Genomic DNA, 16338 nt, shown 5'->3' on the forward strand with positions numbered 1-16338 from the left:
CCTATTGAATTTTCTATTATTAGCCTTTTCACAATGTGATCCACCCAATGAGTCATTTCCACATGATTCCGCTTGCTCATCTTGTCCTGCATGGTGTTTTTGCCAGTATCTTTTTTTAAACTCAAAAACATTAGCGAAACAAACACAAATTCAATGAATGAAAGACTCACCTGATCCTACGTAGCTCTTAAAATCTATCCAGCGACGCCAAAAGTGGTCTTTTCACATGTTACAACATGCACATTGATAATTTTAGGTGCCACCAAAAATTCAGTTTGCATTTCATTGGCTACAGGATGACTCATGAGAGCTCTGTTTTAGTCATGTCGGGGGGGTGTGGCCAGGTGACATCACCTTAAAGAAACAAAACTTTCAGTATATTTTTGGATTTATTGCTGTATAGCTTGAACTTTACATCATATAGGATCAGTCACACTATATGAAGAATCAACATGCACTTATTACAAAGTCATATTTCTTGTGTCATGCATTTAAAACAAGTTTATAATCGGAAATACAAAGGTGGTTTATTTCTACTACTCTGATGTCTGTAAATATGAAGCTACCAACAGCAGCGAGCTAGCTTAGTTTAGCCTAAAGACTGGTAACAGCTAGCATAGTTAAATTAGCCAAAAAGTTATATTAGCCTATCTGCAGATACACAATTTCCCTTTGTTGCCTGTGTTTACACTCATACAGAGCTGAAACAATGAATTGATTAATCGACAACTATTTTTATAATCAATTAATTGGTTTGAAGCTTTTTTCATGATTAAAACAAGATTCCTGATTTAGCTGTTTTAGCTTCTTAAATGTGAATATTTTCTTTGTTTCTTTGCTCCATGTAACAAAGAAATCATTAAAACTCAATCATTTTGATTTGGGGACAAAACAAGACATTCGAGAACATCATCTTTCATAGGTTTGACCAACACTGATCAACATTTTTTAACGTTGTGTGAGATTTTATGGACCAAACGATTACTCGATTAATCGTGAAAATAATCGACAGATTAATCAATTATGAAAATAATCATTAGCTGCAGCACTAGACTCATAGCTAACTAGCTCAAAATAAACATTTAGCGCGCATTGAAGTTACTATGTAAAGTGCCTTGAGATAATGTATGTTATGAATTGGCGCAATACAAATAAATGGAATTTGTGTAGATAAATATTAAGCTAAAAATGTAAGAACAATTTAATGACCAAAAATTCTAAATTCACGTCGTAGGCAGCCCGGTAGTGTCTCTTCACACAAGTCGGTCTGCTAAGCTAAGCTAAAAGAACTTAAGAAGATAAACAATCATTTTCTAAAACGTTGAACCATCTTAACTTAGCACAACACAAGGATTTGCTAAGCTACATTATACATGTAATGAATAGACATAAAAACGCAGGATTAACCCTACGACAGGTTAAACCTACTCCAAAATACAGTCTGTTTTCACTTTTCACGAGGACTTTTCAGTGTTGCTTGTCCTTAATTTTACTTGATTGTGGTTTTCTCATTCACTGGACAAATCACGATGGTATCGGATGCTTTGTCGCAGCAGTACAGGTAGAAGAAAGGCAGAATTTTCTCCGTGAATGTATCTTTAAATGTATAAATGTGAGTCCGAGCTCTCACGTCATAAAACGACACCTGGCCCTCCTCGCAGTCCACGTACACGCCCACTCGCTTGGGCTTCGGGTTGAGTGGGAGCAGTATAGGCGGCGAGGTCGACACCCTGTAGCCCTGGCCTTTCTTCATGGCCAGAGCCCAGTAGCCTTGAGTGGTGCTGACCGAGATCCGGCCCTTTCTTTTGATGGAAGACCTGGCGACGCCCAGGTACCAGTCATCCTTGTCCCCCACCTGCACCTCCCAGTAATGTCTCCCCGAGGTGAAGCCCTCGCGGGCCAGGACGATGACCACCGTGTCAAAGCGGTCAGGGTGGTCGGGCAGGTCCTGCCACGCTCCCAAATGTCTCACCTGATGTCTGTCCTGCGAAAGCTGCAACCATGGGTTAGCCGAGTCTGGGTCCAACGTGATATCCACTGCAGAAACCGACAGATAAAGGATTTATTTTTGCTGTTTTTCACTCTGGAAAAAGTAACCAAATTTTAAAAAAGAGGAAAAAATACCTGTATATTTCAAAAGTTTTTTGATTTCTGTCAACAAAGCAGAAGATAGAATTACTTTGAGATTAAATGAAAAGGGTGAATATACACGTACAGTCAATCTTACCACTATCAGCCAGTTTGTCAATCGTTTCTGTAAAATTCGGCTCCAGTTTGGACACGGCTCTCCTGATCATGCCGACACACATGTCAGTGGGAACACTGGTCTCAGACCAGTTCTTAACACGTGGAGTTATGCTAAGTGCTGGGAAGCTCTGCAGAGAGACACGTCATATGGAATGAATTTGCATAAACACAAATTTGGTGGAAAATACATTAGGATATGGCACTTTTTTGCAAAGTTGCTGCCATTTTTGAACCAAAAAAATCCAAAATCAGTATAGTGGGATTATAAATTCACTGATGGTGTTGTTTAAATGTTTAAAGATTGCATCCTAACACCACGTGTGTCTACCTTTCCACCAACTTTCACCCTCACCTTCAAGAAATTAATGTGGTCAGTCCGAGCCACATTTTCCAGATCTGTATTCCTCTTCTTCAGCTCAGATATTTCCTGCTCCAGCTCGGAGATGAGGCTTTTTGCCCGTCTCTCCGTCTGCCTCTGCTTCTCCTCGATGGCCACAATCAGGTCAGTCTGAGCCTTCTGGATGGAGCGCACCAGCTCGGAGAAGACCTGCATGCTCTCCTCCATCTCTCTCTCAGCACTGGCCTTTTTTTTTTTTTTTTTTTTTTTTTTTAAAGAAAAAGCACAAATCTATGCTGAATAACTGTCTGCAAATTGAATCTGTAACTGTATTTCTGATCTCTGGATGACTCACTTTGTTGAGCTCGACAGATTTTTTGATCTCCTCCACCTTCTTGACTCTGTCCTGGATCATCTGCTGGACGTCTATTTCTGTCTTCTTCAGCTGTGCCTGCACAACACAAGTCCACAAACATGGCTGAACAAAAGTGGATTATCAGCGACGTTGGGGAACGTGTGAGCGCGCTGTCTTACCTTTTTCTCCATCCACTCTCTCTCCACAGGGACAGTGTAGTGCGCCCTGTGGTCCGTCTCGGTGCAGAGCACGCACACGCATGTCTGATCCTTCTTGCAGAACAGCTCCAGGAGCCTTTGATGCTTCGGACACATCCTGTCCTCCATGTTGGCGACAGGATCCATCAGCTTGTGCTTGGTGAACCTGGCAGTGTGAGATTTCAGGTGCTCCTCACAGTAGGACGTCAGACACACGAGACAGGATTTCACCGCTTTGGGCCTGTCTTCCCCAAGGCAAACATCACAGAGGACTTCCTCCCAGGAAGGATGAAGGAGAGAGGAGGACAGCGGTGAAGGTGAGGTGTCAGGGGATGGAGAAGCAGGGATTTGAGGAGATGTTTGTGGCAGTGGAGGTGGTGGTCTCAGAGCTGTGGCTTGGGGTGACAGTGGAGGAGGGGTTTGAGGCGCTGATGCAGAGGCGATTAACGGAGGCAACTCCTCTCTTATTGGCTTCTTCTCCTCTGATTTCTGCCGTGACCACTCCTTCTTTCTCCTCTCGTGCTCCTGCTTCTGCATCAGCTCCTCCAGAAGCTGCTGCTTCTGATCTTTCTCCAAAAGCCTCTCCTCATCCTCCTTTCTCCTTCTCTCCATCGTCCACTTCTTCTCTTTCTCCTCTTCCTCTTCCTCCTCTTTGCTCACCTTCCCTTCCAAACCTCGAACCCTGATCTCCTTGAACTGCTCCGCGATCTCCCTCAGCACCGTGTTCACGCTGATATCAGGTCTTTTGTGGAAGGACTTCTTGCACATGGGACACTGGAATAAGGGGCTGGTTTTCCAGTATCCCAGAATGCAGGTCTGGCAGAAGTTGTGTCCGCAGGGGATGGACACGGGGTTGGTGAAGACGTCGAGGCAGATGGAGCAGTGCACCTGCTCTTCAGAGAGGTTCCCAGTTGAGGCCATCCCTATACGGCGGAGAGGCAGCGTCATTGTCAGCACAAGTAACCAGCCTTTGAGCGGGGCATCAAACCTGCTGTGATATTAAGGTTGCTAGTGTTAGATGGTGTGAGTTTATTTTGTGGAAATTTGCATGGAAAACTGCTACGCAAAGCATGATGGGACTTATTACGTGTTAGAAAAGGAAGAGTGAGTGTTGGAAATGTTGATTATTGGTTGATGGTCTTGAATGTTTTGTTTTGTCTACAAACCAAAGTTTTAATAATATTTTGTTATACGGAGCTAAAAAAAAAAACAGAAAATATTCACATGTAAGATGCTGAATTAATTGCTCAAATAGATAATGATTATACTTTCTGTAGCCCAATCCATACCAGATTATTAAAGTAGATTTGTGTCAATATTGGACACATTTTCAAAATGTGACTATCTTCACATCAAGAATTTAACATAATTTAAGATTATATTTAAAGATTTCCCTCTTTAAATATGTATTATGGAAAACATAGAACGTTTTTAAGTAAAAAAAAAACTTGATAGTGGCTACATTATAAACTGCATTAATTTCAACAGATAATGTTCTAAATATAAATGATCATGTTTGATTCCTTTTTAAACTAAAATGTATCCAAAACTTTACCACAAACTGTACACAATATATTAGCTGAGACTTAGATTAGCAACTCTCTGTTTAAGGCCTTCACAAAGGACCAGATTACAATCTTTCCAAAAATACAGGACACGCTTGCATCATGTTGTTCACTACTTCCATTTTCCAATATCTTCAAATTAGTATTTGTATAAAAACATTTTTAATGTTATAATATACTCTTCATTCACAATCTGCTTTTAGAGAAAAAGTCCCTAAGTCAGGCCATAGTGCTCAAAACAAAAAAAAACTCAGATTTAAAAATATCCAAAAATTGACCTCATCAGTGGCCTGAGAGTCGTATAAAAATACATATGCTGGCGCAGAGAGAAGCCGATGTGACAGTATAGAGAAATTAAAATGCAGGAGAGGACGAGGACAAACAGAAAAGACATGGGGGACACTCACCAGAGAGCAGCTGCCTCGACACTCCGCTGTTCACTGACACATGAGACAGACAGTTACCCCACATGCACACACACACACACCTCAGACCCAAAATACACCTCCCTCTCCCCTCGCCCTCCCTCCCTCCCTGTCTGTCCTTTTACCCCAGTTACAAATTTATACTCCCTGGTCACTGCCCCGGAGGAGCAGCTTAACACGTCAGAAAAAAACCCCCAGCTTGAGTCAGATAAAGGGAAGAAACAACATAATGGAAACACTAAAGTTGCCATTTTTTTACATTGTCACATACATTTGTCATATTCATTAAGGCTTGAACTGAAGAGCAGAATCCATTATTTTTGAAATATTTATCAGATCCTGTCTCACAACTGTCAGACATGGGTTACAGTTAATATTTTTTAAATGTTATTGTTAATTAATCAAAAAGAAAACAAAAAAACCCTCATTTATTTGATATAAAGTTGTTTTGTGGGCTTTAAGAAGCTAAGCTAATGGCTAATACTTAACGTACAGACACATAAGTGACATCACCCAACAGTGGATTATATCATAGTATACATTAGCACATTTACATTAATTTGAACCGCTATAATGTGCTAAATGCTAATGTTTGGAAGCAAGTCTATTTTGTACGCTGCTATAGCAAGTGAGTTATGAGTTATTTTTTTGTTTCATTTATTAGTTTTTCTGTTTGTTTTTTTCGTAAAAACACTTTGTTATTGCACGACAAGTATTGATCTGGCACTACAGCACCCACTAGTGGCACCAAATGGTAACAGCACTTCAACTAGAGAATGAATATAGGGGTCAATTTAGAATTTATCCAATCAATGGGGCGCAATGGAGATTGGGTTCTTTGCTCAGCACTTTACCAGTCTGGATTTACACCAACAACCCTCTGGTTACAAGCCAAGTGTCCTCTCCATTAGGCCACGGGCTTCCCCTAAAATTACATTTATCCAAATATCTGCTTAATATTACTGTAAACACTGTGAGAGCAGTGAGAGTCAACTAAAACACACACAAAAAAGGACATAAAACACTGTAAATGATTGTTTTTATTAAAGAAATTTCAGGAAAAATGTACAAAAGCAAAATAATGTAAAGTTACAGCAATAATATTTCATGGTTTAATGGTTCTTCAAACAGTCATGTGTCAACACTGAGTTGTAAAATATGCTCTTTGCAAACAAAGCCACTCATATGAATTTAAAAAAAAAAGAAAAGGCGAGACCAAACATTTAGACGTGAACATGAATGAACTTCATCGTTTTAAACTGTACAACTCCAAACCCCAAATAGTTACTGTTAAACAGACAGGAAAGTGCCAGAAGTACAGCGTCTCTCAAATTTAACCGTTTCCTTTAAACATCCAACTCTACCACAGATCAAATCATTCTAGTCCTTCATAGGTTCTTCTTTTTACCATAATAGTCTTCATTTTTATTCTATATACAGCAGAATTTCACATTAAAGTAAACAAGATTAGTTTATGCTTCTTTTGTAACCAAATTGCCAATATACATAATTATATTGTCAGTCAGTAAAGTCCCGTCCATTGTTGATTTTGGTTTCCTTTGACCAATCACAGTTAACAACTGTTGCTTCAACTTTCTTCCAGTGTTCAGTCTAATCTGACTATTTTTACCTAAGTTCTCTAACACATAAATATTGCATTTTTCATTTTATTGCCTCATGATCATGTGATATCCTTCACACCTTTGGAGCTCCCGGCCATAGGAAATGAATGGAAAACAGACAGACAACACAAACACCCACAACCTCCATGACTTTGAATTTTATATTAAAAGTAGGTGTCAGCAATGCTCCTGTAAACTGACTTGCCATTGACTATATGCACAGTCACATCATGATTTTCAATAATCCAGCCCGACTATTTCCTGTAAGCTGCCAACCAAAAGATGTTCTAGAATATTTTGCGACACATTATAGAATTTAGCATGAAATTTAAATGCATTTTTCATTTAGGCCATGTTGAATCCCTTGGGGCTAACGACTAAAACAAACTACTACTGCAAAAGTTTTCCTCCAATTTAATCGCTAAGATTATCTCACAAAGTCCAACTTTCGCCTTATCGACAACTGACTGGACTTTAGCAGAAGATGTAAGGGATGCTACGTGCCTGTAGTCAATAGAATCCTAAACCCACAGAAGAAACCATTTGCTGTTTGCCATGTTACTATATTAGATGCTAACGGAAGCCTGAATGACCGAGTGTGAACCCGGAGTTACAGTAGAACAAGTCTCAATCACAAATAGGTGGATCTGCCCTGCGAACCGGTTTTATCCGACCTGCGATGAAAAAACTACAACAACGACTGGACGTCCAAATATATAATTTTCTTTTGTTCAAGTGTTGGTTCAAAGGCAGAACATCTGACATTCTACCTTTGAACCAACCTCCTTTTGCCAACAGCGATGAAACGTTGCTCAGGGTCTGCGGAGCGCTATAATTCATCTTTTACAGTGCTTCAATATCGTTCATAAATACTTCATTATTCTTTGGAATGAAATAAAATAATTTTTTTGACTTTGTCACTTAAGTTGTCTTAAAAATTGTCTTGTAAACAGAGTTGCAAATGTCTTGTCACACCCCTAGACCACAGACACTGAAACAAGGGAAAGTTCAAGGAACACTAGAGAAAGGTTACTTTGATTTAAAGGGCCATCCAACTTTATAATCTGTATGAAACCTTATTTTATCAGAGCAAATGATGAACTTGGTGGTTTTCAGGTGTGTTTAACAGGGCTTATAATGAGAGGACAAGAGTTCTTGCCGTCCTGGTTTAGACAGGGGCTGAAGATTGGGTACATGCTCTCGCTAAAGGTGTCAGAGAAAGTATAGAGATGCAGACGTGCCTTTACGTCATAGAAAGAAATCTGGCCTCCATCGTAATCCAGGAAGACTCCCATTTTAGATGGGTAGGACGTTAGCATCAGCGGCAAGCGGGTTGCAGCCAGAGCCTTCACCTCGCCGTTCTTCAGCCACAAACACCAATATCCTCCCTCAGGACTCAGTTTGATCTCACCCTTGCGGCGGGCTGAAGCTCGGGCCACGCCGAGCGTCCAGGCCGTCTTGCGTCCTACGTCCACCTCCCAGTAGTGACGCCCGGAACTGAGACCCTCGCGGCCCAGGACAAAGAGGGCGGGGCTGAATCTCTTTGGACCCTCAGAATGGGAGGTCTTGCGTTCCTCGTACTTCACCTGGCGACTATCTTCAGACACAACCAGGTTTCTCTGGGCGGTGGACGAGTCTAGAATCACTTCACCTGGACAGGACAGTGCAGAAGTTATATCACTATGAACACACATCTTCTTGGAACCAAGGAAATTGTGTCTTTTAGGCCCTAAGGAAGACAGTCAGCTAATGCTCGTTTTTCCAGACTTAAAGACCCTAGCTTTACAGGTCCAGGGTGCAAGTTTATCTAATGGTGAGACCGTAGATTGTAACAAATGGAGGACTCTTCCGCTCACCCATCCTTTTCCTCAAGAGTTTCAGGAAACTACGGTGGCCTATTAAGGTCTTATTCAAAGGCTACCAAAAAGCTCGTAAACCCTCCTGAAGGTTACACACTGTTTAAATCTAAGTAGATGTACCACAAACTATACACATGTACAGTGACGTTTAATCACTGAGGTTCAGTCTCAAGCAGTGCAACCAAGGCTTGTCAGTGCAGTAAACAAATGGCACCATCCTCTGGACAATGGGGAGAACTGAATATCCTATCCTAAGCTTTGATTGCACTGATTGCCAACAATAACAATATCACCATGCCAACAAAAATCGTACTCACTGGAATAGTTCTGTACCTTCCGGAGCTCTGAAATACAGAAAGACAATGTTGAGTAACTCTCTCTCGGGAAATGAGTCAAAGTCAAAGCAGATGGTAGAAGACGTGCGGATGTAATCCTTGGGCTGCAAATATTCAAGACATGCGCTGGTGTCGGTTAGCTCTCCACTGCTGCCTCACTATTGATCCCAAAAGGATTAGCCGTGGCATCAGCGCAGTCTTCATCTGCAACCTATCCCTGATTTTAGTTGTACATTGGACTGTAGAGTCAAGATTCGACAGTAATGGCCACATTTTTGAGAAACAGAAAACACCAGTTTAAATAAAAAAAAAATATGTTGAATTTCTTTCGTTTCTTATCTTGGTGGAATAGACATGAACTACAACCTTGGAAGTAGGACAGAAGTAGCAGTTTACCACTAGGGGGCAACATTTTCAAAGTATATCAATAGAATATGATGTCAATTTTGTAAATTATGTAACCATTTGGTGGAAAAGACACATGAGAGACACCAGTGTGATTGACAGCTGGGATCTTTTGTGTTTTGTCAGAATGAGAAAATAACTCTTACCTTTCCCGTACAGTCTTTTCAGCTCCTCTTGGAACTTGTCCATGAGATTGCTGACGGAGGAGCGGATGGTTCCCAAGTAAAGGTCGGTGTTGATGGTGATCGCTGACCAATCAGCGGGCTCGGGAGGGGGCGACAAAGTCATCAGATTCTGTTGGGCGTTGGAGGAAAACGGTCATGCGAGGTATGGCAAAATGAAACTTTAATGGGGAAATAGTCTAAATATAAAAATGACTTGATTTTGCCCAGATTTATTTCTGTCTGCAAATGTAAATCTAGTATTGTGTTGGTTTGAATTAACACTCATTTTTTAATGTGTCTATCAGCATATTTTCAACTTTAATTTCACTACAGTGGCGACTGAGGACGATTAGGCAAAATAGTATGATGTTTGTAAAACCCACAGCCACAACAAGCTGTTCCACTCCAGTCCACCAGGTGGCAGTAAGCACACAGAGAAAAAAAAAGATTTTAGCCACTTAGCAATAAGTCGGCTTTTTTTTTACCTTTTCTCCTTCAGTAAACCAATGATTTGAACGCTCACACCAAAGTCCATACAGAAAATCAACGTTTTTAGCTCAAAGGGACACAGAAGAGTTTGTCGATTGCTGGCTTTTTTTGTTAAGTTTGTGTCACATAACTTAATTCTAATGTAGAATTTTAAACCCTGATGTCACTAAATAACAAATTTAAACTTACTGACGGAGCGCAGCAGTGGATCAACAAGTTCTGTTTGCTGTGATGTAAAATCAATGTTTTTTTCTATGGAGTTTGGTGTAAGGATTAAATGGTTTTGAACAGAGTCATGAAACAGAACTATTCTTTTACGTTTCAGTCAAAAGTCAGTGTCACCTGAAGGAAGATGACTTTGTCCTGCGTCTGAGCGAAGGCCTCCAGCTCGTTGCTCCGCCTCCTCAGCTGACTCAGCTCATTCTCCAAACCGCGGGCGAGCTCCTGCGCGTGGCGTTCCGCCTCTCGCTGCCGCGTCGCGATCAGCTCTACCAGCTCCGCCTGACTGTGCTCCACCAGGCGCTGCAGCTCGGCGTACACCTGCCAGCTCTCCTCCAGCTCCTTCTGAGCACTCGCCTACAAGTGGGGGGCGAAGGTTAAAGGAGCAGTACGCAAGTTATTTTTCTGAACGTAAGTATGACAGTTTAGGACTTCTTGAACTCTTTGAGCGAGTGACCCATGAAAAGGACTCTGAAGCTGATCATTTAAGGTGACAAGAGTTGCGAAGTGTTGCTTTAAAATGAATACATAACCATTATAAGCCAAACTAAATATAATATGTTTCCGACATGTAACCTGATTTGGTTTCATATTTCATGGAATTGCAATCATATTTAAATAATTGAACACATTTCCTTTTCTTGAAAAATAGTGCAATTGAAATAGAGTCCACGTGGTCCTAACGTTGCCGTGACAGTTTAGCATCAAAGTAAATATTCAAAAACAATTAGATTGTAATTAAAAATCTTTTTACACAATAGTTTTTTTTGTCTGACTGCAGCTCGCACAACCTGACAAACAGGTTCTATTTTCCTCCACTCAAGCTTTTCACAACTTCACACACACTCACGGCTCACTTAACACTAGATTTCAGGTCTGTTTTCATCTTAAATTCTACTTCGCTGAACAAAAACGAGCACAAACAAAACAATTTTTTTAGACAAAGTTAAGTTTGTAAAAACAAAAAAAGTCATTTTGTCATTCTAGTGAATTATTTCATTCCAGTGACGATATCATTATCTGCTCCTAATCTATAAGCAGCACTCGCCTGCACACAGCGACATTATTATTGTTTGTACAGAAACACACACACACACACACACTGATATTAAACCCTCTGGTAACTTTATCCTCATTGTATTTGTAAAACTGGCTAAAAATGTCACCGAGCAGGAAATCTAGTCAAACTCCACCTGCAAATGTACCTATTTTCTTCCTCATAAAAACATTAAATAACACTAATTTAAAACACTTTACTTAAAATCTTGTTTAATTTTGTTATATTCTGCCTTATTTAGTTGCACTTATTGTTAAGGAAAACCATTAAAAACCTCAAATATTGGTTACAACTGCAGTCAGATTACAATCTTTTCATCTGTTTGGCCATAAACAGTTTTATCTTCTGTGGTTTTTTTTGTGGGTTTTATTTTTATTTTTTGCCTCATGCTTGACGTACGTTGGCCAAACACTGGGTGTGGGAGGACGAGAGTAAATGTTTGCACTGGTCATACTGGTTCAACAGCTTCACAGGTGCTCATGCTGGAGAAAAACAAAATGCATTTACATTTACCTCTGTGTCCTCTTCAAACAGGAGACAGAAAAAAAGGGTAAAAAAAAGGTCTTTGAAATGTGTTTTTATATTCATTCTCTATTAAATGAAATCAAAGTTTGGTAGGCAATAGGATTATCTTAGTGAAATAGTTTTCAAAATGTCCTCCTATTACTAACTGAAATACGTTTTACAATAGGAAATGTTGTTTTAACGTCCTTGAAAATGTAAAATTTGGAATTGAAATGATGAAAAATAAAAGCCTGAAGGCAGCGTTAATCCAGCTGATTCATGCAGTGGAGGCATTTTTCAAATTGTCGGAATCTGACACCGTAACTTTCAAACATGTTGTTTGGGCTCTGAACACACACACACACACACGCACAGAAGTGACACATGCGGAATGACGCGCCGTGCAAACATTCGGACAAACAACACAACAGAAATAACAGAAACTGTTCAGAGCCAAAGATTAAAGGAGATTAGCAGAGTTGCAAATTTCATATGCAGTTATACAAGTAAAACCACTTACGACAGAACATAAAAAATTACCCATATTTCGTTGAAACCATAAACAATGACTGTTTTATTCACATTTAAGGCCACCTCTGGCTGGATTTATGTGGTCAAAACTGGTGGAAGTATCCCTGAGTCTTCACGTCTGAATAGAACATGTTATTTTTGTTAATAAGAAGAAACAACGACGACACTGTGAACATTTAAAATGTTTTTCGTCTCCTTAACGTGCAAAGAAAATACTGAACTGAACCGTGACCCATTGTTAGCCATTGTAAGCCATTGTTTTCAAGTTGGAAATTCAAGTTCATGACCTCGTAAATTCCGAGTCCCGACGACAAATGTATCGCGTAGATATTTTTACTCAGCTGAAATGAACGACAGTCGCTCTAAATCTTCTTTAAATGTCATTAAAACTCTTTGTTTTTACCTTGATGACCTTGATGGACTGTTTGATCTCGTCCAGTTTCTTCACTCTCTCCTTGATCAAATGTTTCAGCTCCGACCTCCTTTTTCCCAGATTACTCTGCAAAAAGACATTCAGGATTGTTTAAAAAAAAAAAAATAAATAAATATAATCAATACTGACACAGAGAATGACTTCACAGTCCCTCTTACCATTTTCTTCTTCCACTCGTGGTCGGTGGAGACGATGTCGTGGGACTTGTGCGTGGCCTCGGCGCACGCCGTGCAGATGCATGTGTGGTCGGAGCGGCAGTAGACTTCCAGCAGACGTTCGTGCTTCTTGCAGATCTTCTCCTCCAGGTGGAAGGTGGGCTCGATGAGGCGGTGAGAAGTCAGCGACTTCACCTGAAACCAACACGAGTGAAAGAGTGAAACCCTGTGGTTTGGTGGGAAATCCAGCCACGGACTGTGATTTAAACCGTTTGTACTAATTCATTTACCACTTCAAATGTGTTGAAGTTACCTATTTTTTATGGTTTTGTGGATCACATTCGATTTATTATTTTTTCAATATAGACATCCAGTCCAGTCATTTTGGCCAATATCTGAGCGATACTGACTTTTCACGTGTTCAAACGTTTGAAAATAAAGTCATTTTTATGCCTAAATTCAAAAGTCTGCAAAAGTGTTTCAAAATCAAGTTCGTACAACTGAATAACATCACAGCTGAAAATTATAGCAAACAATAATACAGATTATAGTAAGAGAAATAAAAATAACGTCTAGGTAAATGAGACATTTATGAACATTACTGTGTACATAGTGTCAAAAAGTGTATTTTTCTAAAAACAAGTACTCAAATATATAACTAATAAGATGCTGTGAACAAATTAAATCTGAGAAAAGTTCTGTTTTTACTTGTGGAAAATTAAATAGTGTAGTGATTAAAAGTAACAAGGAACAATATAAGTGTTATTTAAATTTTTCCATAATTTACCCAAACTCCTTGACTATTTTTGACTGAAACTTTGTTTTCCTTTGCTCGATTTTTTGGACGTCCCCGACTTCACACGTGTGTGTGTGTCACACGTTACATAAACCTTTTATTATTTCATTTGGTTTATTGGTTGCACGTGTGTTTTTATCTTGTTTTATTCACATTAAGTGACTCCAGAGGTGAACGCGTTCAGGCCTTGTGCGACACCACTTGTTACATAAGAAAACTACAATTTACTACCTAAAACAAGTGATAAACTGACCTTTTTATGATGCCGTAGGTGATTCTCGCAGAACGACCCGGGGCAGTTCACACAAGACCTGTGCGCCTTGACTTTCCTCCCGATGCAGGCGTCACAGGGAACCTCGCCGGGCCGAGCAAACTCCCCAGCATCGGATCCAGAGAAGCCGCCGTGACTCGGGTCAGAGTTCAAGTTCAGCGTGGATCCTCTCACAGCTGCAACGGCTCCACCACCGTCTCCGCCGCCGGCCATCATCAGGCCCTGGAACTGTGTGGAGATCTCAGCCAGGACGCGGTTGACGCTCATCTCGGGCTTCTTGGAGTAGGCCTTCTTGCACATGGGGCAGGAGATCTTCTTGCTGTGGTTCCAGTAGCCCAGCAGACAGGCCTTGCAGAAGCTGTGGCCGCACGGCGTGGACACGGGCTCCACGAACACCTCCAGACAGATGGAGCATGTGAACTGGTCCTCAGAGAGGACGCGGCCTCCAGGGGAGCTTACGCCTGAGAGAGACATCGGTCAGATTATCTTAAAAAAGACATATTTATTCCTAATCCTAGCTTTATTTCTAGCCTCAAAAAAACAGAAAAAAGGCGGTTTTAACTGGCCACCAACATGCCTGACATCCAGGCCGGTCGTTAACACCACCCACTACGTGTGAATCACCACAGCAGCTGTAAATTGCTCTGAAACTGCAACTGGATTTCAGGTTTTTCCCCCCCCCCACTTACTTGACTCGTTAAAGTGCATGCCTGAATGTGCTGGGACTAAACATAAACTGAAAGAGAGAACCACAACACTGTGTGACACCGTGTTCTTTTGTGAAGAGACTAAACGACACACCCTCCCGATGAACCTTTAAATGTCTCAGGTCGATTATCTCAAGTGAAATCTGATTTTGAAAAATAGTCCCTTTATCATTTCGTCCGTGTGCCAAAATCCCAGATTTTAGTGATGGTCACGCAAGGCTCAGTCTCATGAGAACATGGCTACTAGAGGACAAGGAGTAACAGATTATACCCACTAAACAAGAGATTTGTGTAACAAAACCCTGCTTGCTAAGTCTACCATATCTTAAGTATTCTTTCTCCACTTTATCTCACCATTTTCTGTCTTGGAAATTAAGTCTGTGTCATATTAGAACCTGCTTTTTCCCCACTGCACCAAACTCCATAGAGAAAATCATCAATTTTAAATGTGGGAGAGTTTAACGGTTTACAAACTCACTTTATCAGGAAGAAAAAGTCCTTTTAACAACAAGATAAGACCGTCAACAGATATTAATGATGTAAGCAGGTATAGATTTTATCAGGTGAGTCTTTTGATAAGTGGCTGAAATCTCTATTTGTTTGAGAGTGAGAGTTCAGTGCGTCCACATGTAAATAAAAACTAGAAAAAGATTGTATTTCATGTAAAACATACTATTTTCCTCTCTTCTTTCTCTTTTGTATCTATAGAAACAAGACACGTCTTTGGTGACATTTTACATCTTATTGCATCCACACATGTACTTACAGACCAAATGTTTGGATAAATATCACCTGTAACTTGAGTGAAAGCACAAACCTTTACTGTATTTTTGATCTGATTTTAACATCTCATATCAAAGTTACGGAGGTAAGTGACAAAGACATTTTTTGTCTTTTTTTGTCAAAATCTCCACCACTGAGGTGTCGCTCTCTCTCTCGGGACAGGAAGTGTCTTTAAACGCACCATTCTGTCCAGTGTGGGTGAGAAAAACTATGTGTGGAATGTTGAAACTCAGGACCTGCTTCAAGTTTGAAAGAAAACACAGCACAGGCTTTGACTCCCCGCCATGTTATGTTAATGTTACTTTTTTAAGGCTCTAATTATCCGTCTGTTTGAACCAGACAGCAAAAAAACAAACTAAAAATGTACATTTATGCTGGTTTTTTTTTTGTTTTCACCTTATTTAACAGCCACTTGCGAAGTGAAATTGACTAAAAATGAAACACATAAGCCATTTTTAAAATACATATTTAAAAATGCTCTCTGCGTGAAGTTCTCATAATAATGTGACACTGGAGGTGTTCCTGAACGCCTCCACTGTGAATGTTCAACCTTGTCTCACAGTGTTTCTAACACCGGGGGCAAAGTTCAGTAGACGAGTGTTTCTCTAAACATTCACACAAAAAAACCCCAAAACACATGAAAAGTAGAAGTAGTGATGATTGTTATTTAAGAAAAAAAGAAGAGAGTAGTAAAATAAAGTGGAACTCACTCTGCATGTTTTCCTCTGACGTGTGAATCCTTCACTTCATGTACTTTGCTGTGAGTCACATGCAAACAGGTGCTCGGGGAGAAAATCTTCCTGGAACCTGAAGTGGCCCCTCCCACTCTCAGTGTGACACACCCAAACGTCCACACACACTCTCTGTTTTCTCTACGGCTCT

General features: G+C 40.3%; 1 protein-coding gene across 1 annotated transcript; it reads right to left on the reverse strand.

Moving 5' to 3' along the window:
- Positions 1 to 376: 376 nt before the first annotated feature.
- btr12 (bloodthirsty-related gene family, member 12) lies at positions 377 to 16286 on the reverse strand. Its single transcript, XM_058623779.1, has 15 exons — positions 16167 to 16286; positions 13949 to 14427; positions 12903 to 13094; positions 12715 to 12810; positions 10343 to 10576; positions 9494 to 9641; positions 8925 to 8951; positions 7876 to 8399; positions 5109 to 5244; positions 3119 to 4059; positions 2940 to 3035; positions 2600 to 2830; positions 2228 to 2375; positions 2125 to 2151; positions 377 to 2037 (listed from the first exon to the last, which is right to left on the reverse strand). Exons 1-15 carry the CDS (start codon positions 16171 to 16173, stop codon positions 1490 to 1492), a joined length of 3834 nt encoding a protein of 1277 aa, XP_058479762.1. The 5' UTR covers positions 16174 to 16286; the 3' UTR covers positions 377 to 1489.
- Positions 16287 to 16338: the final 52 nt, after the last annotated feature.

This window comes from Solea solea, chromosome 3 (genome assembly GCF_958295425.1).
Source record: "Solea solea chromosome 3, fSolSol10.1, whole genome shotgun sequence".
Lineage (NCBI taxonomy): Eukaryota > Metazoa > Chordata > Actinopteri > Pleuronectiformes > Soleidae > Solea > Solea solea.

Excerpts from the sequence above, each read along its gene's own strand:
- btr12 (XM_058623779.1), bottom strand. Across the intron at positions 4,060-5,108 it reads GTCGAGGCAGCTGCTCTCTG|GGATGGCCTCAACTGGGAAC; the intron begins GTGAGTGTCCCC and ends TCCGCCGTATAG. Across the intron at positions 3,036-3,118 it reads GAGAGTGGATGGAGAAAAAG|GCACAGCTGAAGAAGACAGA; the intron begins GTAAGACAGCGC and ends TGTGTTGTGCAG.